We start from the raw sequence: 22,545 nt of genomic DNA, 5'->3' as shown, positions 1-22,545 counted from the left end.
TGTCCAGGATATTGTCCTGGGTCTGTGACGCCAAGATAAGAAAAACTGCCCTACAGCCTTCTGTAGTAAGTTTTTTAGTTCTATCTTTTAGAACTTATTAAAAGAACAAACAGAACACCTTAAAGCCAGTGGTCATCTAAAACAAAGTAAATGTTACCTTTTGCACATCTGACAATGAAGCATGTCTTTCTGCAGTTCTGGCTGGAGAGGCTTGTCACAAAGTGGGCAAGGTATGCTAATTTGCTGCAGGAAACAACTGTCACATATCAAACAGTTCAGGTGCCACTGGTGACTGGTCCGGGTACCACATTCTGCACATATCCTACAGTTCTACAAAAGAAATAAACAAATTCAAAGGAAGCAGCTGCTTTTGTACATGGGATTTCTAATGTTATCCTTCTCCAACCATGACCACTCTCTTCCTGCATGGCATTTGATGAGGTAGATTCAGTCAGACACATTCCAGACCCAAATTAAAACTTCCGGAATTTTCTAAAATCTCCCATACCACACTTCTGAATGCTTGATGGCAGAAAACCTGAATGGGGCAGTAAAGCAAGGCAACAAATCCAACCACATAGGGGTCCTTGGTAATCATCTGATAATGGTTGCCTTTTATGGCTTTATGTATATAACAGCGGGTTAATTACACACTAGTAGTGTGGGTATTGTGGTTGCATGAAAGGGAAAACATTACTTAACCCATAAAACACTTAAAATCTTTACACAACAGAAGATATATAATTTTAGATGTAAAAACCTAGACGTACCTGTTCATACCTGCAGTAGCCAACAGTCCCCGTCACTATGGCAGAATCATGTGGTTACATGCCCTGGCAGTGTTGAAGCATTCCCACTTCTTCTTGCCTTTTATATACTCCTATTTGCCCATTGCTATGCTCAGAATGGTCAAAAGAAATGTTTTTTAAAGCAAGCATCAACATTGCCAAGAGTTCCACATCTTTGCCCAATCTGAATCAATGGATAACTGCCCACAGAGGCAGGAACTGCAGGTATGTGCAGGAACCTAGGTTCATACCTGAAAGCAGCTTTTGCTTTTAAGTGACAGAGCCAAACATTTTGAAAATGAAAGGCATCAGCGAAAATGTAAAGGCATTGCATAACTCGGCCACTTTATGGCATAAATCTTTCTTCAAAATAACCCATTATAAAAACAACAACTCACCTTACACTTCCAACCATTTGTTGGTACTGAGTCCATAACTGGCTGCAAGCAGAAAGTATGGTAACCTTTATCGCAAGTGTCACAGACAAGCATCTTGGTGTCATCGCCAGAGTCCCTAGATTACAAAATCATAGTTTCAACATGGATCACGTGGTAGAGAAAGGGCAAAGAACATAACATAACCAATAAGAAAAGTCATTTCAAAAATCATATTACAGCAAGTTGAAATTTAGCGGCTCTAGATTACGGATCTGAAAAGATGGGTTTTTTACTATATTTAATATAGTGCAGTTTACCAGTTCTTAGATGTGGTGTCTGCATTTGTTTTCTTTCTCCATGCTTGTTTAACTTTATTTTAAACTAGTAATCCTACAAATGACACTTCCTATCCTAGGGTGGAAATCCTCGCTCCTTCTACTGCATCTATAGAGGGAGCCATGGTTGTTTACCCAGGTTGGATTTCAAAATACATCTCTCCATTAAAATAAAGATTGGGGGGGATAAATAATTTGCAGAAGGAAGATAACATTATTTGTGCGTTCAGTTCAGCTCATAGAAAGCAGCAATGGCACTGCATTTCTGCAAGTTCAACAGCCACCACATCTAAGGACTGGTATGCTGTAACAGATGACATTCTTGTTTTTGTGTTTAGTTATCCTTTAAAGGAAACTTGAGCTGAGATAGACTAGAACAATTATGCTGCAGGTGAAGTCAAAGGACAGTTTAAACTTCTTTTCAGCCTACCAGTTACAAGTCCATGACTCAGGAGATACTGAAGACTTTAAATCAGAATGACATTTTCTAAGGAAAGGAAATGTCAGAAATAGATGCCCCTATTTTTCTCTATGCAGTGTTTGTTCAAATTAGCTCTGCCATGAAGGTGGTGCTGGGTTTTCTTATTTAAAAGCCCAGCATCCTCTGCAGACTGAGCATCATAGATGCGTCCCCATATGTATTGTTAACATGTTAACCACTTCAATACAGGGCACTTAGACACCTTCCTGCCCAGACCAATTTTCAGCGCTGTCGCAGTTTGAATGACAATTGCGCGGTCATGCTACACTGTACCGAAACTAAATTTTTATCATTTTGTTCGCACAAATAGAGCTTTCTTTTGGTGGTATTTGATCACCTCTGTGGGTTTTTATTTTTTGCGAAACAGATAAAAAAAGACCGAAAATGTTGAAAAAAATTAAAATTTTGCTTTTGTTTTTGTTTAAAAATTTTGTAAATAAGTAAATTTTCTCTTTCACTGATGGGCACTGATAAGGCGGCACTGACGGGCACTGATAAGGCAGCAGCGATGAGGTGGCACCAATGAACAGGCACTGATGGGCACTGGTAGGTGGCACTGATGGTTGGCACTGATATGCAGCACTGATGGGCATTGATAGGCAGCACTGATGGGCACTCATGGGTGGCACTGATGGGCACTGATAGGCAACACTGATGGGCACTGAAAGGCTGCAAAGATAGGTTCTTATGGGTGGCACTGATGAGCACTGATACGTGGCACTGATTGGCACTGATACGCGGCACTGATAGGCATCCCTGGTGGCACTGGTAGACATTGGAGTGGGCACTGATTGGCAGCTGCCTGGGCATTGATTGGCAGCTGCCTTTGTACTGATTAGTATTTCCCCTGGGGGTCTAGGGGGCATACCTGGTGGTCTAGTGTGGCTGGTTTCCCTGGTGGTCCTGGGCGGCTTCCCTGGTGGTCCTGGGTAGGATCCGAGGGGGGGCTGTGCTGATAAACAATCAGCACAGATCCCCCCTGTCAGGAGAGCAGCCGATCGGCTCTCCTCTACTCGCGTCTGTCAGACGCGAGTGAGGAAAGGCCGATCGCCGGCTCTTCCTATTTACATTGTGATCAGCCGTGATTGGACACGGCTGATCACGTGGTAAAGAGTCTCCGTCAGGGACTCTTTACCTAGATCAGTGTTGCGGGGGTGTCAGACTGACACCCCGCAACACCGATCGCGGCTCACTATCCTGCGGACGTCATATGACGTCCAGTCAGGTTATTGAAACCACTTTGCCGCCGTCATTCTGCTATATGGCGGGCGGCAAGTGATTAAAGTCTGCAGTCTCTCCCTTTCTACATTCTTTAGAAAGTGCACATCATGTTACAAGTGAGAGTTGATTGGAGAAAAGGCATACAATCCCCCTCCACATAGGCAGATGAACGAAGGAACTTGCAGAGCTGCAGTCCGAATAGACAAGCAAGCTGCTGATCTATCTCTAAGTCTCCCCACACCCCCCCCCCCCCCCCGACACAAATTTATCTCTTTTATCTGCTTTTATCTCCCGCGTCAGAGAGCTTGTCAGAAGTTATCATGCTGATAACAGAGGAACAGAGCAGTAGAAAGACACGACACTCAGGAGCTTTGGAAAGAGAGCAGTAAACACTACAGATACAGTGGATATAAAAGTCTACACACCTGGGAAAAAAAAAAAAAAAAAATGGGACAAAGATAAATCATTTCAGAACTTTTTCCACCTTTAATGTGACCTATAAACTGTACAACTCAGTTGAAAAACAAACTGAAATCTTTTAAGAAGGGGAGAAGGGGAATTAAAAAAAAATTAGAGTTACGTACCGGTAACGTCTTTTCCAGTAGTCTTTCAGGACAGCCACCATGAGAGATAGTCTCCTCCTCTTCCTCTTAGGAAACACTGCGCCAGCCCATAAATTCTCACTTCCCCCTGCCAGACCTCAGTATATTCCGAGATTACCTCCGGTCAGCTGGGGAGACACAAGAACACATTAATAACATACTATTCCATATCATTATCATGCTGCGTTCTGGTCTTTTGTAAGACCCCCCCAAAAATTTCGGGTGGGTAACTAGGGCTGTCCTGAAAGACTACTGGAAAAGACGTTACCGGTACGTAACTCTAATTTTCCCCTTTCGTCTTTCAGGACAGCCACCATGAGAGGATAAACGAGCACTTACCAGTTTAGGGTGGGACTACCGCTTGCAATACCTTTCGCCCAAAGGCTTGCTCACTAGCCGACACCAGGTCCACTCTGTAGTGCTTTACAAAAGTGGAGTAGCTGGACCATGTTGCAGCCCTGCATATTTGCTCTGGCGTTGCTCCAGCCCTTTCTGCCTGCGAAGCTGCCATAGCTCTAGTAGAGTGTGCTCTTATACCCATTGGGATTTCTTTCCCTGCCAATGTATAGGCCTGGCCAATGGCTACTCTGAGCCATCTGGCAATAGTGCGTCGAGACGCTTTGCATCCTTTTCTGGCCCCAGAAAACAAAACAAATAAAGAGTCTGACTTTCTAAACATCTTGGTCAGCTCTAGGTATCTAAGGATACATCTCCTTACATCCAAAGAATGAAATTTTAATTCCCTTTCCCCCAAGGGGTTGGGACAAAATGAGGGTAAAACTACCTCCTGACTTCTGTGGAAACCAGAAGCAACCTTAGGTAAAAATGCTGGATCGGTCTTAAAGATGATCCGATCTGGAAAAATAACGCAAAAAGGAGGTCTAACAGATAAGGCCTCAATCTCGCTGACTCTCCTGGCAGTTGTCACTGCTACCAAAAAAACTGTTTTTAACGTAAGATCCTTTAGTAGACATTCCTCTAAAGGTTCAAAGGGGATTCCCGTCAGGCCCTGCAAAACTAACGATAGGTCCCACTTGGGAAAGGGAGGACCTTGAACCGGTCTTTGTCTAGACAGAGCCTTAAAGAATCTGACCACCCAGGGGTTGGTGGCCAGATGATTCTCTAAATAAGCACTAAGTGCTGACACCTGACCTTTAAGGGTACTTATGGATAAACCCCTGTCTGCCCCGCACTGAAGGAATTCCAACACAGCTGTGGGACTATGTACCGCAAGGGAGCCTTCTGCACACCATTTATTGAAACGTACCCAGATTTTTTTATATATCTGGCGTGTTTCCTTCTTCCTGCTATTGAGGAGGGTGGAGATTAATTTCTCAGAAAAAAACCCCTAGCTCTCAGCATACCCTCCTCAGTAGCCAGGCCGCTAACTGCCATTGGTGAACCTGTGGACAGAGGACTGGGCCCTGTGAGAGGAGATCCTCTCGAGGTGGCAGGAATAAGGGAGGTTCGACCGCTAGCTGCTTGAGTACTGAGAACCAAGCCCTCTTTGGCCAATGTGGTGCTACCAGAATCAGGGACGTGTTTTCCATCTGAAACTTCCTGAGAACTGCTGGTAATAACGCTGGGGGCGGGAAGGCATAGCAGATTCTGAAATGCCAGTCCTGGATCAATGCGTCGACCCCTCGTGCTCCCTCCCCTCTGTTTAGGGAGAAAAAACAAGGGGTTTTCGCGTTGTTTCTTGACGCGAACAGATCTACCTCTGGAGGACCCCACTTCTCTGAGATGAGATTGAAAACCTCCTGGTTGAGGATCCAGTCGCCCTCTCTCAGCTTGGTTCGGCTGAGAAAGTCTGCTATCACATTCTTTTCTCCTCTCAGGTAGACTGCTGAGAGTGAGAGAGTGAGAGTCTCGGCCCAGCTCAGAATGTCTGATGCCAATGCCAGCAATACTCCGCTCTTTGTGCCTCCCTGCTTGTTCACATAAGCTACGGCGGACGAGTTGTCCGACTGCACCTGTACATGGTGGCCCTGTAACTCCTTTTTGAAGAACCTGAGTGCTAGCCCGATTGCCTTCAGCTCCTTCCAATTGGACGACCTTCTGAGTTCGTTTCCCTCCCAGGTGTCCTGTGCTACAAGGGAACCCAGATGCGCCCCCCAACCTCTGCCGCTTGCGTCTGTGGTTACCACCTGAGAGACTGGGATGAACCACAGACGACCCTGCGACAAGTTTGAGACCCTCCTCCACCACCAGAGGGATCTCTTTACTTGGGATGGGACCTGAACCAAGGCATCCAGACTTCTCTGGCTGTGATCCCACACCCTTAGGACAAAGGACTGTAAGGGACGAAAGTGCAGACCTGCCCATTGCACTGCTGGGAGGGTCGCGGTCAAAAGACCCAGGGCCGACATCAGAACTCTTATAGAGACCCGACTGCTGCACTGGAGACCAGCCACTGCCCTGTCCAGCTTTAGTATTTTTTCTCTTGGAAGAAACACTCTCAGTAGTGTTGAGTCCAACTGGTAGCCCAAGTAGGTAATGCGCTGGGAGGGAATCAAACTGGATTTCTCCAAGTTCATTAGCCACCCTAGACCTGTAAGAACTCTTCTTGTAAGTTCTAGATCCCTGACTAACTGCAGTGGACACGCTGCAAACAGGAGCAGGTCGTCCAGGTATGCTATCACTGATATTCCCTGGAGCCGAAGAAAGGCCATCACCTCCGCCAAGACCTTGGTGAAGATGCGGGGCGAGGAGGATAGCCCGAAAGGCAGCGCCTGAAACTGTAGATGTACCGATGTTCCACCTAGATCTACCGCTAGCCGGAGAAACCTCTGTGAGGCTTCTGCTATGGGAACGTGTAGATACGCGTCCTTTAGGTCCAGGGATACCATAAAGCAGTTGCGGGGCAACAGTGTTCTCACCGTGAAAATTGTTTCCATACGGAATCTCCTGTATGTCACTGACTTGTTCAGGGGCCCAATCTTCCCCCCACCATGGTTGGGGAGTCATTGACTTTTACGGGGCTGTTCAGGAGGGCGAAAAATCGCCCCTCCTCTGCCCTTGCCTTTCTGACCCCAGAACTTCCTTTGCCCTTCCGGCTTTGGAGTCTCTTTACGCTTTTGCGGAGGAAACCCCTTCTTTGTAGGTGCAGGGGTTTTCCGCTTAACCGGGAAGGATTTCTTCCTGTCTGCTGTGCGGTCTAAGACAGTCTCTAAGCCTGGGCCGAAGAGAAGGTCTCCCGTTAACGGTATGCCGCACAATTTGACTTTAGAGGCGCTATCGCCCGGCCAGGTTTTTAGCCAGAGGGCTCTCCTGGCCGAATTGGCCAGAGCCGCTGATCTGGCCGTCATACGTACTGACTCTGCCGAGGCATCAGCTATGTAGGCGATACCCCGCAGAATCGTAGGGAAAGAAGACAGAATGGTTTCTTTTGCCGTTCCAGCCCCCATGTCCTCAAAAGCCAGGTCAGTGTGTCTGGAAACCTGGGAGAAAGCAGCATCTAACTTGGGATTTTTATTCCAGATAGATGTAGGATCATCCGAAAACGGAAATCTCCTCTTTAAGGATCTAGAAAAAAAGGATTTCCTTTCGGGATCCTGCCACTCCCTTTTGATAGTTTCAACCAGTACTTCATGAACTGGAAAAACCTTTCTCTTTTGTTCCCCCAAGCCTCTGTACATCTGGTCATGAAGGGTCAGGGGTTTCCTGTCCTCCTGAATACCGAGGGTTGTATAAATAGCCCCTAAGAGGTCCTCTACCTCCTCTAGGGATAATTTATATCTGGAGGATCTCCTGGACTCCCCGTCCTGGTCCTCCCCCTCTGAACCATCCTGGGAATCGGAGGAGGAACTATCTGGCTGTCTTAGTTCCACTCCGGAAGGCCCTGGAGCTTCCTCTGCCCTAACTGAAGTTGCAGTTTGGGCAGGAGCAGAGACCTGCGCCTGAGGCGGGGTTGTATCCTGGGGAGCTGGACTAATGGGAGGTTGAAACCTTTCAAATAAGGCTTTAAATGAAGAAAAGGTGGACGAGAGCTCTTTAACTGAGGCTGCAAGTCCTGACTCCTGTTCAGAGTCCCTCTCCTTAACAAGGGAGTCTATGCACTCCCTACACAAGACCTTTGTCCATGCCTCCCCTAATGTGTCCCTGCAAGAGGCACACCTCCTCTTAGAGCTATGGGTAGACTTAGATTTTTCTGTAGCTTTCTGAAATACAAGAAAGGAAAAACAAACATTTTTGTCACTTTTTTTTTTTTTTTTTAAAAAACAAGGATACAACCCTGGGAGTGCACTAGACCCTCCTTCATCTATGGGGATCTGAGCCTCCCTCCCCTGACCACCCAGGGTATCTGCCCCCCCATGACAGGAACCATACATGGAGGGACAATCCTAGGTAAAGAGTACTTTTCCCCAAGGCACTCTTACCTTAGGAAGGCTGGAGGTAGTGTCCGTTGGTTGAGCATCCGCTTCTGACATGACTTGCAGGTGGTTGCTACTACCGAGTCCAACGCTGCCTGTGCGCGTCCCAGACTCGTCTCCAGCCTGTGCCTGGCTTCCCTATCAACCCTGCGACCCGGAACCGGAAGCCGCGGGTCAAAGGCAAGCCCCCGCCCTTCCGCCGGAAATGACGTCGCCCGTCGTCCGGCCCGCCTAGTTCCAAAAAGAGAGCGGCCTGTAAAGTATACAGGAAGGGCGGACGCCAGCCTGCTGCAGCCCTGTGACCGCGATAGGGAACCCCCACAGCCTGAAGCTGCGCTCAGCTAGGAAGTGGTGGCCACCGAATCGAGGGGTAAGTCCCCCCCATGCCCATAGGAAGCCCCTGCTCCCATTTACAGGCTCAAAAAAAACAAATAACAGCCACAGTCCCCTGACTGAAAAGCCTGGTTCCTTGCACAGTGTCTCCCCACCGGAGGAAACACTAATACTGAGGTCTGGCAGGGGGAAGTGAGAATTTATGGGCTGGCGCAGTGTTTCCTAAGAGGAAGAGGAGGAGACTATCTCTCATGGTGGCTGTCCTGAAAGACGAAAGGGGAAAATAAAAAAAATAATGTGGTTGCATAAGTGTGTACACCCTCGTATAACTGGGGATGTAGCTGTGTTCAGAATTAAACAATCACATTCAAACTCATTTTAAATGGTTATCAGTACATACCTGACATTATTTAAAGTGTCTCTGATTAACCCCAAATAAAGTTCAGCTGTTCTAGTAGGTCTTTCCTGACATTTTCTTAGTCACATCCTACAGCAAAAGCCATGGTCTGCAGAGAGCTTCCAAAGCATCAGAGGGATCTCATTATTAAAAGATATCAGTCAGGAGAAGGGTACAAAAGAATTTCCAAGGCATTAGATATACCATGGAAGACAGTGAAGAGAGTCAGCATCAAGTGGAGAAAATATGGCACAACAGTGAAATTACCAAGAACTGGACGTTCCTCCAATATTAATGAAAAGAAAAGAAGAAAACTGGTCAGGGAGGGTGCCAAGATGCCTACAGCAACATTAAAGGAGCTGCAGGAATATCTGGCAAGTACTGGCTGTATGGTACATGTGACAACAATCTCCCGTATTCTTCATATGTCTGGGCTATGGGGTAGAGTGGCAAGACGGAAGCCTTTTCTTACAAAGAAAAACATCCAAGCCCGGCTAATTTTTGCAAAAACACATCAAAGTCTCCCAAAAGCATGTGGGAAAATGTGTTATGGTCTGATGAAACCAAGGTTGAACTTTTTGGCCATAATTCCAAAAGATATGTTTGGCGGAAAAACAACACTGCATATCACCAAAAGAACGCCATACCCACAGGGAAGCATGGCAGTGGCAGCATCATGCTTTGGGGCTGTTTTTCTTCAGCTGGAGCAGGGACCTTGGTCAAGGTAGAGGGAATTATAAACAGTTCCAAATACCAGTCAATATTGGCACAAAACCTTCAGGCTTCTGCTAGAAAGCTGAACATGAAGAGGAACTTCATCTTTAAGCATTCCAACGACTCAAAGCATACATCCAAATGAACAAAGGTATGGCTTCACCAGAAGAAGATTAAAGTTTTGAAATGGCCCAGCCAGAGCCCAGACCTGAATCCGAAAGAAAATATGTGGGGTGATCTGAAGAGGGCTGTGCACAGGAGATGTTTTTGCAAAGAAGAGTGGGCAAATATTGCCATGCTGACAGACTCATACCCAGAAAAACAGAGTGCTCTAATAAAATCAAAAGGTGCTTCAACAAAGTATTCGTTTAAAAGTGTGCACACTTATGCAACCACATTTTAGTTTTTTAGTTTTACTTCCCTCCACCTAAAAGATTTCAGTTTGTTGTTCGACTTAGCTGTACAGTTTATAGGTCACATTAAAGGTGGAAAAAGTTCTGAAATGATTTATCTGTGTCTCATTTTTTTTACGTCACAAAAATCTGTATATAACATATATAACATTGTATATGTGCCCAGGTCATTTTCATGAATGGGATTACAACCACTTTAAATAAAAGTTTAATACAATAGTCATAGAAAATACATAACAAAAAAATAAAATAAAAACATGACAATGTTCATTTAACATTTATAATATGCTAATTAGCATAAAATCAATGAGTAGTTTAAAAACGTTGTTTTCGCTTTATGCAAACAGATGTGTGGAAAAAATGGCATAAAATGAATTATGTTAGAAACAAGATGTGCACAGTTCAAAGCATGTAAGAGTGTGTTTCAAGCTTGTGCCACTTGCCATAATAATAATCCCAGACAGTATAAATTTTAATCTACTCTAGGCTTAATAAAAAAAAATTACAGAAATGAAATGAAATTATACACAGACTTGTGAAAGACTGAATTCTGTAATTATACCGAATATGCAGTGCATGTCATCATTCAGATCAATGGAGTTCTAGCAGGGAGCTTTTTATATGACATGCACAGGGGTATAGGGAACATTATATTAAAAAAAAACATTTTGTAGACTGCAAGAGCTGCTAATTAACATTCCCAAAAATACATAAAAAAAATTAGTGAGGCACGAATGCTCGGTTTTGTCACAGTGGGATGTTGTCTAGTTCCGTCTATGTCATCAGGGATGGCACTGGGGCTTTGAGAGGGGAGAGGGGATAACAGAAATATTAAATGCCCTTTATTTGATGATGAAGACAAAACCTGACGGACATCTGAATATCTAAAAAGTGCAGTTGTGTACAATTTACAGACTACATAAGACACGACCTGAAAATGAACAGTGACAAGAAAAAGTATGTAAACACCATCAGAATCAACTAGTTTCTGCGGTAATTTGCCATAAAATGTGATTTGATCCTCATCTAAGTCACAATAATAGACAAACCCAATGTTCTTAACCGCTTGCAGACCACCACACATAGGAGTATGGAGGCAAAGTGGCTCTCCTGTACTGGATCACATGTTTATTATGTGACTCCACACTTCCAGGTAGTCACAGCACAAGCAGATCAGATGGTGCCGGCCAATGATTGCCCGCCGCCACCCGCTGATCGACAATGAGGAAGACAGGATAGAAGCACTGTGTATGTAAACAATACAGAGCTATGTCCTGTCAGCAGGGATGTGCCGATTTTTGTTTCCCTGCTAAGCAGGGAATAAAAACAGGCACATCCCTTGGTAAACACACCACACAGTACACTGGTTAAGAACACATTTAACCCTCTGATAGCCCTAGATGTTAACCCCTTCCCAGAAAGTTTTATTAGTACAGTGACAGTGTATATTTTTAGCACTGATCACTGTATTTGTGTCACTGGTCCCCACAAAGTGTCAGTTAGTGTCAGATTGGCCGCCATACTATCGCAGCCCTGCTATAAGTAGCTGATCGTTGCCATTACTAGTATATTAAAAAAATAATTAAAAATTCCAGTATATATACACTATAGTTTGTAGACGCTATAACTTGCGTGAAAACCAATCAATCTACGTTGGGATTATTGGGATTTTTTTTGTTTACAAAAAATATGTAGCAAATACATACTGGCCTAAATTTATGAATAAATTAGATTTTTTAATGGATATTTTTTAGAGCAGAAATTAAAAAATAGTTTTTCTTCAAAACTGTGTCTTTTTTCCTTTATAGCGCAAAAAAATAAAAAACCCAGTGGTGATCAAATGCCACTAAAAGAAAGCTCCATTTGTGAAAAAAATATATAAGATTCGTGTACAGCGTTGAATGACTGCACAACTGTCAGTTAAAGTAACGCAGTGCCAAAAAGCAAAAAATAGCCTGTTCATGAAGAGGGGGAGGTTAAATCTTTCAGAGGTCAAGCGGTTAAGCTGATGACACAATTTTAATTTCTCATGTCTTTATTGAACATACCCATTAAACATTCATAATGCAGGAGAAAAAATTAGGAGAGGATTCTATACCAGTCTCTTTTTTCACCAATGTTAAACATTATGTATGACTGCTTAAAGAAAAACTGCAGGCTCCCTCAAATAATTGTCAAGTCAGCAGCTACAAATACTAGGACCAAGGTGTATCTGACGGGAAGTAGGAGTGGGTACCTGTCAAAACGAAGTACCAGCTTCTCCTCCTCCCCCCCAAAAGTGGAAAATGTGGCAGTGGAGTGGGGGAGCATGCAAACAAATGGAATTTCCCCTTTTGGGTGAAGTTCCACTTTAAGACAAGTTCATGATTTATTTATAATTTTGAAAAAGGTATAACTGCAGTAGAGGAGCTATTATTTATTTCCTGGATTTATATACAGCTATTACCCAATTAACCAGCCAGCGTTGACTTTGGGTGAAACACCTTAAAGAAGCCCATTTAAAAATAAAAATAAAACACACAATTTAAAGTGCATCTAAACCTAAAAAACATTTAAAAAGCTGTAAGTTTCTGTGCTTTATTTAAGAAAAAATTGAAATAATTAACTGGCTCTTTTTTAAAATCTGAAAAAGGTACTGAAATGTTTTTTTTTTTTTAAATTACTTACTTGCAGTTTTGACAGACTTTGCAGTCCGGGCATTGCCAGCCAGCACGTTTTAAAGGGGTCACCACTACCTCCAGACACATCCCATGATAATGCTGACCACAAGTTGTACAAAACAGCTGATCCAGCAGGTCTCCAGAGCTGTCACACAGTGCACAGTTAGTTTCATCCTTAACTGAAAGAGACAGAAAAAAAGAAAATGAACACATTAAAAAAGAAAAAAAAAAACAAACTGTTTCAGATAGATTTAAGGTGTTTACCAGAGCCATTCAGAACATTTTAACTAAGCAAATTTGAATGGTCTGCTAATGTTTCAATTTGTGCACTAGTACAACTCAAAGACGTTATATTAAAGTGATTGTAAGGTCTAGGTTTTTTTTTTCTATAAAAATAACAAGCATGTCATACTTACCTGCTCTGTGTAATGGTTTTGCACAGGGCAGCCCAGATTCTCCTCTGCTCAGGTCCCTCTTCGGCTCCACTGGCCCCTCCCCTTCCTCTTGTGTGCCCCCACAGCAAGCAGCTTACTAAGTGGGGCACCTGAGCCGTGCTGAAGCTCCGTGTGTCCATTCAGACACGGAGCCCTGAATGACTAATGATTGAGAGCAGCGGGAGCCAATGGCGCCACTGCTGTGTCTCAGCCAATCAGGAGGGAGCATCACGGATGGCAGAGGCAGTTGTGGACATTGCTGGATAGAGATGGGGCACAGGTAAGTATTAGAGGGCTGGGGCTGCTGCTGCACACAGAAGGCTTTTTATCTTAATGCATAGAATGCTTTAAGATTAAAAAAAAAAAAAACTTCTACCTTTACAACCCCTTTAAAAAGAGGAAGTAAAGCCCAAAAATAAAAATACATCCTGCAAGGCAAAGTCATATTATGAATAACTTACCTCAGATCGAAGCCCCTGAAGCGACCCTCGTTCGCCTCCTCCGCCGTTGCCATTTATCCCAGAGTGACTTCTGGGTATCGCGGCTCCGGCGCTGTGACTGGCCAGAGCCGCGATGACGTCACTCCAGCGCATGCGCGCGGGTGCCGTCAGTGACGGCATGTTCGCCTTCACTAACGGCATGCTTAGTGCGCCGTTGTCTACGGCACGCATGCGCCGTAGACAGCGGTGCACGGTTTTTGTAAAATATCTCCTTAACCGTGTGGGTTAAGGAGATATTTCTTGCACCTACAGGTAAGCCTTAATCTAGGCTTACCTGTAGGTTAAAGTGGTCCCAGAAGGATTACAACCACTTTAAGTGCTCCAGGGGAGCTTGTGCAGGTGATCAAGGGCAGCAATTGTGGGGTAGGTGGCCCCACAGAAAGTGAAGCTGTCAGCTTGTGTTATCTCTCTTGGACAAGTGTAGTAGACTACTTGTGCTGTTGTCGGCTTGTGCTTTTGTGATTGAAAGTGTACCTCTTCATACACAATCATACACAACACCACAAGTTGAAAGTTTCACTCTGATTAGCTAGTGGTGGGTTCATGCTCAGTCTGCAAAAACAGGAGGGTTAAAGAAGAAGAGTTCAGCAGAATGAAGAGGGTCAGGGCTAGCTGTTCATCTCTCACAGGAATGCCCCCCCCCCCCCAAAAAAAAATAATAATAAAAAAAGCCAATTTGCTCTAATCCACAGATTAGAAAGGGCAAATTGCTATGTGCACAGGATCCCTGAGGGATTTAATAACCTTTTTAAAAAGACCACTAGGCACAAAAAATGCAATTAAGATATGTAAAAATTATACCCAGAATATTTTCTTTTATATTTCACATGCCTTTATTTGTATATTTTTCTCCATATTTGATATAGACCAAGTTGACTCAAAAGAAAAAAAACTTTGGACTTTGTCAACGCTTAAAGCGGTAGTAAACCGTTGGGTGTTTTTTTTTTAATTTTATTTTTTTGCATTGCATACTAGCACATTGTGTTAAACTTACCTGAAAATGAAGCCTTCCAGTACCGAGCTGTCACCGCTGCAGGCATTTCCATCTTCACCTGGTCTTCCCTACAGGTCCGCGGACTCAGGCTGTGTGACTGGCTAGAGTAATGACGTCGTCACTCCTGTGCATGCACGCAAGAGCTGCCGTTTGTGGCACAGGACTCTGAAGGAACGGGTCGGGTGGTCATTCCATCAGAGCACATGCGCAGGTGACATCACCGGCTATACCTACAGTACATATCCTCTAAACGGTGCACGTTTAGGAGATATTTACAGTACCTATAGGTAAGCCTTATTATACTTACCTAAAGGTAGCCAGAGATGGGAGTTTACTCCCACTTTAAACCATATGCGTAAAAGATATGCAACACTGCCATTTACATTAGTTTGCCCTAAATCCAGTCACTATCACTTTTACTGTACAACTTGTTCTGTATGTAAATGTGGAAAATCGGGTGACAGACTCGTGTATCTGTTGAAAACAGGTACATGAATTCAGGGCATGCACCACATTCGGAAGCTCACAGAGACAGAAGTGTCAATATTGTGCAGCTGAACTGCCTCCCTGCTTCTGCACCTGTTAAACAGCACAGTGGTTGAGGAGTTTTGAAAATGGGTGGGCAGAGTCTGATTGGAACTCTTTGCCCCAAGTTCTCTATCAGATTGATTCCCCTTGTGATTGACAGCAGTTGGCGGATTCCTAACCAACAGACTGCCTGCTATTGGCTATAGAATGCACCCACTGCTTGCTGTCAATCAACAGGAGACAGCACACCTGATGGGTAACTATTGTATAAGCTTCCCCACCAGGTTCTGCCCACTGTTAGGGTCTCTAGATGCTCACAGACTATTGGTTGTATCGGCCTGGTCAAGTGAGGAGGGGGCAGCAGCAGCAGCAAACATGCCACCCTGCTACACAGCATACAGAGACAGACACTCTGTGCGTCTCTGTTTGCCAACTTACCTCCAGTTATCTATGAGCTGGAGGAAATTTTTTCAATATTTGGTGCAGAATAAAAGCCACTCTGGAGAGCTATTAAAAATGACCTGAATCTTTTGCATAGTTTGGCAAAGACACTGAAATGGTGGCATTTTGAATCTGGTGCAAACAATTTGAATCTGTGCAAACAAAGTGATGCTAGTGTGCTGCTAAATTCCCATCAATATAATTTGTGATAGAGGTCCTTAAAGCCAAGAATTGTACGTTGTAACATAACTGCCCAAAGCTACGTCCACTTAAAACAATGAGAAGAAAGTACCTTTTGTGGAGCTTACACAATTTTTGTACCTATTACAGTCAAAATCAAGTTCACACAAACATACTAGTAACCACTTTAAACTATTCTAGAGCAAACAGGCTGTGAGTTATACAAGACACCGAAATCACTGAAAAAAATGCAAAAAAAAAAAAAAAATCATCAATATGAAAAAACACTCAGTATAAAAGAATTCTCAGTATACAACAGGGTGAATGGTCCCTCAGTGACTAGGAGATTAAACCATTTTATTCATGCTCAGAAGTCTTGCATGGCCTGAAAAAAAAAAAAAAAAAAAAAAAAAAAAAAAAAAAAACTTACAACGCTCAAGAGCCTGATCAATGTGCTCTGGGCAAAGCAGAGAAAAGCAAGTGAGATCCTGAAAGGCGCCAGATCCAGCAGCGCAGGGGTAATGGTACATCTGCGAACATGTCTCTTCACAGCATTTGATTGTAGCTCCAAGGTGCTTACAGTATGCACATCGCTGTAAACAGAAGAAAGCTACATTACTTACACATACCTAAAAGACACATACACTTCTTTTGACAGATAATATCCAATCATCAGACGATGAATACTTTTGAGAGACATCTTCACTTTTTTACACAAATTTGTTAGCAATTATATCATTTTAAAAAATGTAAAAAAAGTTGACATGTTTATCCTATTATAGTGCTCTTACAGTTTAAAACACACCCCCAATTCCAAAAAAGACGGGAAGCTGTAAAATCTACATAAAAACAGAATGCAATGTTGTACAAATCTCAAATCCATATTTTATTCACAATAGAAAGTAGCAAACATATCAAATGTTTAAACTGAGATAATATACCATTTTAAGAAAAAATAAGGTAATTTTGAAATTGATGGCAACACGTTGCAAAAAAGTTGGGACAGGGCCATGTTTACCACAACGTAGCATCCCCTCTTCTTTTAACAATAATCTGTAAACATAAGGGGAGCTGAGACGTGTTGCATTCTTGCCTGATACAAGATTTGAACTGCTCAACAGTCCTGGGTCATCTTTGTCGTATTTTTAGTTTCAAGATGCGCCAAATATTTTCAATTGGTGAAAGATGTGGACTGCAGGAAGGCACCCAGAACTCTTCTACTACAAAGCCATGCTGTTCTCTGGATGGAAGCATGTCAGGTTCCTGCAGACATGTCCTCCAGCTTTCTGCTTGTACTGCCGTATCAGCTTTCAGTTAGAAAGCTGTAGGAAGTGTAAATGGACGAGTATGCTTATCAGACCCTATATATGGGCGTAAAATGTAACATGCTCTAAAGCTTAACTTGTCCTTTAAAGCAAAGTATATTCATTCATTTGTTTTATGCAACTCAAGGAGCCTCCACAATCACTCCTTGATGTACTAGATGATGTAGTGCCTGAAGCAATAAGTTTCTTTTTGGGAGGATCCGAGTGAACGGTGGATCTTAACCCCACCCCCCCTGCAACTTTGGCCTTTAACTGCGAGATATAATTGAGGTGACCCACTCGTCCTGAATTATTGTTCTCCAAATGTCTGTAAAGTGCAGCAGCCTTCCCCCCCCCCACTCGATGGAGTGGGGGCGCCCCCTCAAAAGGAGGGCTTTGTGCTGGGTTTAGCAGAATCTTGGACCCTGGGGCTTGCCCCTGGCCCTAGCGCCCTGTTGGCGGCAGAACAGCCTTGACGCAGAGACATTGGAGGAAGCAGTCCGTGAAGTTTTAAACGAGGGACGTCTGGTGCTTTTCTTCACAGGAAGTAGAGAACTCTTTCCTCCGGAGATCTTTTGGATATATTTGTCCAAATGACCACCAAATAAATGTTCCCCATGAAAAGGGAAACCTAATAACATTTTACAAGGTAGCTCAGCTGACCAGTTCTTAAGCCCAAGAGCCTGCACATATGTACAGATGAGAGAGCCAAACGAGAAATCTGCTGTATTGAATCCTTTAAGGCGTCAATAGCCTAACACAGCGCTCAAGAAATATCTGTCCTACTTTCAGGCAGATCATCCTCCTGGTTAGGCCTATCAGGCTGTTTGACCTGATCCTTTACAGACTGGCAGATACCAATTGCTGCAACAGCTGGCTGAATAGCTGAACTGGCCAAAGAAAAGGAAGCCTTTAATAATCACTCCAATTTCTTATCAACAGGGTCTTTCGAACCCTGTGCGTTATCTACCGGACAAGTTAAGTTCTTGTTTAAGGAATAGACTGCTGCATCTACTGCTGGCATGCTCCATTTGTAATGAACTTTTCATCCATGGGATATAAAAGGGAAAACCTCTTAGGAGGAACAAAAATCCTGTCAGGATGTTCCTAATCAGCATACAGCACCTGTTCCAACAGGGGGTGTAGAGTGAAAGTCTGTGCGGCCTTAAGAGATCTCAGGGATCCCAAAGAGGACCAGGGGGGCTCAGTCACCTATGCAAGAGGCAACTTAAAGGAAGAACCATTTCGGTCAGAGTCAGGATCAAAAGCCTCTGTGACTGAGAGGCAGACATCAACTGGATATCTTCTTGTCCAGATTGCAGACTCATCTGCTGTGCCCTCCAGAGTCCTGAGCTTCCTAGGAGGCTCCGGGGAGGGGGTTTTGTCACGCATCCTGCTACCCTGTGGGATGGAGGCAATCATGCCAGCAATCCTGTGCTCTAACCTGGTTAGAGCCAATGATAGTTTATCCTTAGTGATAAAGGGTGAAGCAGCAGCGTTAACTGTAGGTACAATACCAGATAGGCGCAGCAGCTCAGACTGCCCGGAAGCCTTTGATCTTTCAGGGGATACGACTATGTTCATCAGGAACAACTGACGACATCGGTGTGCCCTTCCCTATAGTGTTAGTCCCCTTCCTCTTTTTTGAAGATATTTACCCACCACAAAAATGGAGTACTTGGGTGTAGTATTAAAACACCTCAGAAAGGAGACCCTTTAATAGGGCTCCCAAGCCCCTAAGTAACAATCCTGCTAAGCACCTTTAGCCTGCCAAGCAACACTTGGTGGCTCACGTAACCCGATAAGAAAAGAATGAACTGCTGCAAGTGTCTGCTCTATGTCCCACAGCTGCCTTCTGTAAGCACCGCATGCTTGGCCTATACAGCTTAAATAAGCTGGGTGTGTGCCGGAACATCCTGTGCATGTGCGTGGTCCCGACAAACAGGTGTGGCTCTATTCGCGTATGACGTGAATTCTCGTGCTCCCAGATAAAGGCTACTGCACATGTGCGGCGAAGCTGCATGTGCCATGGCCGCCAAACAACTGCTGAACACCGTGGCACTCTTGCGAATGCACGTGCGCCAAGGTGAACCAAGGCGAAATAGAGCACCGTCGCACGCCATCATACAGGTAAGAAACAGCCAGAGACAAGCAAGGTACACTTTGCAAACACCCACAGCTAGCCCAAAACTCCACCGTATGGTCACCGCACATAGGTGTTCAGCCTCTAGCTAGCTTGACTGATTGTTACAATCACTGGAACACCCCACAATAATAGTAAAGGGGTTTCACTTACCCGTCCAGGCACAGGGCAGCTTAGAAAATAAGGGCCCAAACTTCACCCATCACGGCGGGTTTCTGTCAATTGAGGACCTTCAAGGACTGGGTACCCTTTTCATGTTTATGGTCCACTCCCTTGGACCTTTACAGCACCCTGCAGGAATGCCTTAGCGCTGTGGTGTCCAGCTCCTTGAGGCTGCATTACAGGAAAAACCTCACAGGATCTTGAGTCTTCTTTGCGAGGCTCGGGTAGCATTTATCGAAGCATATAAAGCCTGTGTCAAATGGAGCCGATTGGTCAATCCCTTGATTCATTTAAGAACCATTTGTGAGACTAGAGACCTAGCGCTCAAACAAACCGTGCCATCCACCTTGCAGACACTGGTAAAAAAACTGAAGTGCTTCCTGTAAGGGAGGGGTTATATAGCGGATAACTTCCTGTCTGAAGACCTTTGGTCTACCAGTGTCCATTCACCTGGAGATAGAGTATAACCCAGTAAGTAATGATTATTAGCCTGACTCTGTGTCCCATGATGTATGAAAAAGAAATGTATCTTTTTGGCCACAACCATAAAACGCTACAATTGGAGGGGAGTCAACAAGGCCTATGATGAAAGGTACACCATTCCTACTGTGAAACATGGAGGTGGATCGCTGATGTTTTGGGGAATGTGTGAGCTACAAAGGCACTGGAAATTTGGTCAAAATTGATGGCAATATGAATGCAGTATGTTATCAAAAAATACTGGAGGAACATTTACATTCATCAGCCAGGAAGCAGCCCATGGGACGTACCTGGACATTCCAACATGACAATGATCTAAAACACAAGGCCAAGATGACTTGTCATTGGCTACAGCAGAATAAAGTGAAGGTTCTGGAGTGGCCATCTCAGTCTCCTGACCTCAATATCATTGAGTCACTCTGGGGAGATCTCAAACGTGCAATTAATGCAAAACAGCCCAAGAATTTACAGGAACTAGAGGCTTTTTGCCAAGAGGAATGGACAGCTTTACCATCTGGGAAGATAAAGAGCCTCATCCACAAAAGACTTCAAGCTGTCATTGATGTTAAAGGGGGCAATACATGGTATTAAGAACTGGGGTATGTAAACTTTTGATCAGTGTCATATGTGTAGTTTCTGTTGCCATTATGATTTAAAACACTAACCATGAGTGAAAGAAAAGTTGTTGTGTTATCATTCATATCCTCTGAGAAATGGCCAAAAAAAAAATCATAAATTTTGCCAGGGTATGTAAACTTAAGAGCACAACTGTAAAATAAATAGATAGATTATATATATATATATATATATATATATATATATATATATATATATATATATATATATATATATATATCTATCTATCTATCTATCTATCTCTTGTGTTCCGCTTTAACCTAATCCAGTTTTCTGCAAAGCATAGTGGCCCTTTTCAAAATGATTGACAGAAGTCCTGAAAAGATGCATTATATTGGTTTAGATCTATCCAGATCTGACAACCAAACCCTGCATGGGCTGACACCAACTGTGAAACCTGAGAGATCTGCAAAGATAATGAATGGCTGGGAAAGAGGAACTGGTTATATAATAGCCAAACTGGCACATATGTTTAATTCTCCTCCACATGATATTTATGCAGCACTGTACATTCACATCAGTCCTTTCCCTCAGGGAGCTTACAATCTAAGGTCCCTACCTCACATATACACATACTAAGGCCAATATATACAAGAGCCAAGTAGTCTACCAGATGTATTTAAAGTGTGAGAAGAAACTGGAGTACATAGAGGAAAACCATGTAAGCAACGGAGTGAACATGCAAACTATATACAGTTGATGTCCTGGATGGGACTTGAACAGATAACCGTAGTGCTGCAAGACAGGAGCTAACCACTAAGCACCTGTGCTGCCCATATTTTCCAACCTTCGACAAATGGTCAACTTTTTTTTATTTTATTTTTTATAGTGAGGTGAAGAAGCACTGGATCTTAAAAGAAAAAATAGGGCCAAAGCTTCTGTGGCCCTACGTCTCCTGGAGATCACAGGAGCGCACTTCATTCTACAATCCTATGATGTCACCCAGCCAGTCCAACCTCTGGAGAGTATCTGACTTTAATGTCGGAATCCACCCAGATACCTGGACTGGCAGCTGGCTCAGCAGATCGCTAAAATCCTGAGCCAGCCACACCTCCAGTGAGTGCTGGAGGGGCAGAGCATAAAGCCAGTGACTGACATTCATTGCTCTCTGCTCAGTGAAGACCAAGAACGAGTCTTCGATAGCTCAGTTTTCATTATGTAGAGGCAGCAGGGGACAGATGCCACATCCACCTAGGTGATTATAAATGTTTGTTTTTTATATTCCCAAACTTCTCTTTTAAGATGCAATAATAGTCCCAGTTGAGTATAGGTTTGTGTTGTGTGTAAAGCTACAATGAGCACTCCAGACTGCAGGAGTGTTGGGAAGTTTCTTGTAAGGGATGAGAGTGCCAGTCCATTAATGCAAGTTGTTTGTTCTTGAAGAGCTTTACATTTTTTAATTCAAAATGTATATTCTTAAACTTTTTATACATCAGTTACTGTGTATTTTAAAGCAGAACTCCAGCCTTACCTGTGGTTTTGCACAGTTGTACAGGCTACTCTCCTGTACCGAAACCGCTTACACTGATTTCACTGCACACGGTAAAGCTTCCTACAGTTTTCATTAAAAGCTGCAGCAAGTCAGAAAGAGCCAGTGTCATTTCCTGAAGGAAGTTAAGCATCATCTAGCCCTTTCTTCCCCAGCTGAACTGTCCCTAGACTCATCATTTGATTTGTTTCAGTTCTTTCAGACTTGGATGCTCAGAATGACATTTGGGCTTTATCACAGCTTCTGGTTTACAGGAAGCTATGTACTGCACCTGCCATCCTCTCCCAACAACCATGATCTGTCTGCACTGCACAGAGAATCACATCAAATTAGTGGTGATGTCACTTTTTTTTTTTTTTTTTTACAAAAAGGTATGCAATGACAGCAATGGTTTTATTTAATATCATTAGCATGTTGACAAGACGGAAATGATAAACCAGGCAATGTGAAATATAAGCTGATTAAAAACTTTACGTCACATGTGAAATAGTCTAAGGTGAATTATGAACTCGTCTCTTTGTGGTATATGATTCCTTTACTTTCGATGTACAAAATCTAAT

The 22,545-nt window shown here is 43.6% G+C and overlaps 1 protein-coding gene across 10 annotated transcripts in view; it reads right to left on the bottom strand.

Moving 5' to 3' along the window:
- The window catches only part of KMT2C (lysine methyltransferase 2C), a 454,559-nt gene that overhangs the window by 199,308 nt on the left and 232,706 nt on the right, over positions 1-22,545 (bottom strand). For all 10 annotated transcript variants that reach the window (XM_073629967.1, XM_073629969.1, XM_073629975.1 and 7 more), the window contains exons 7-10: positions 16,202-16,364; positions 12,702-12,873; positions 1,187-1,301; positions 158-330 (exon numbers count right to left, since the gene is read on the bottom strand). In XM_073629967.1, coding sequence (XP_073486068.1) covers positions 158-330; positions 1,187-1,301; positions 12,702-12,873; positions 16,202-16,364 — 623 coding nt within the window. The remainder of the gene's footprint in view (positions 1-157; positions 331-1,186; positions 1,302-12,701; positions 12,874-16,201; positions 16,365-22,545) is intronic.

This window comes from Aquarana catesbeiana, linkage group LG05, assembly GCF_042186555.1.
Source record: "Aquarana catesbeiana isolate 2022-GZ linkage group LG05, ASM4218655v1, whole genome shotgun sequence".
Taxonomy (NCBI): domain Eukaryota; kingdom Metazoa; phylum Chordata; class Amphibia; order Anura; family Ranidae; genus Aquarana; species Aquarana catesbeiana.
This window is presented reverse-complemented; position numbering and strand designations above follow the sequence as displayed.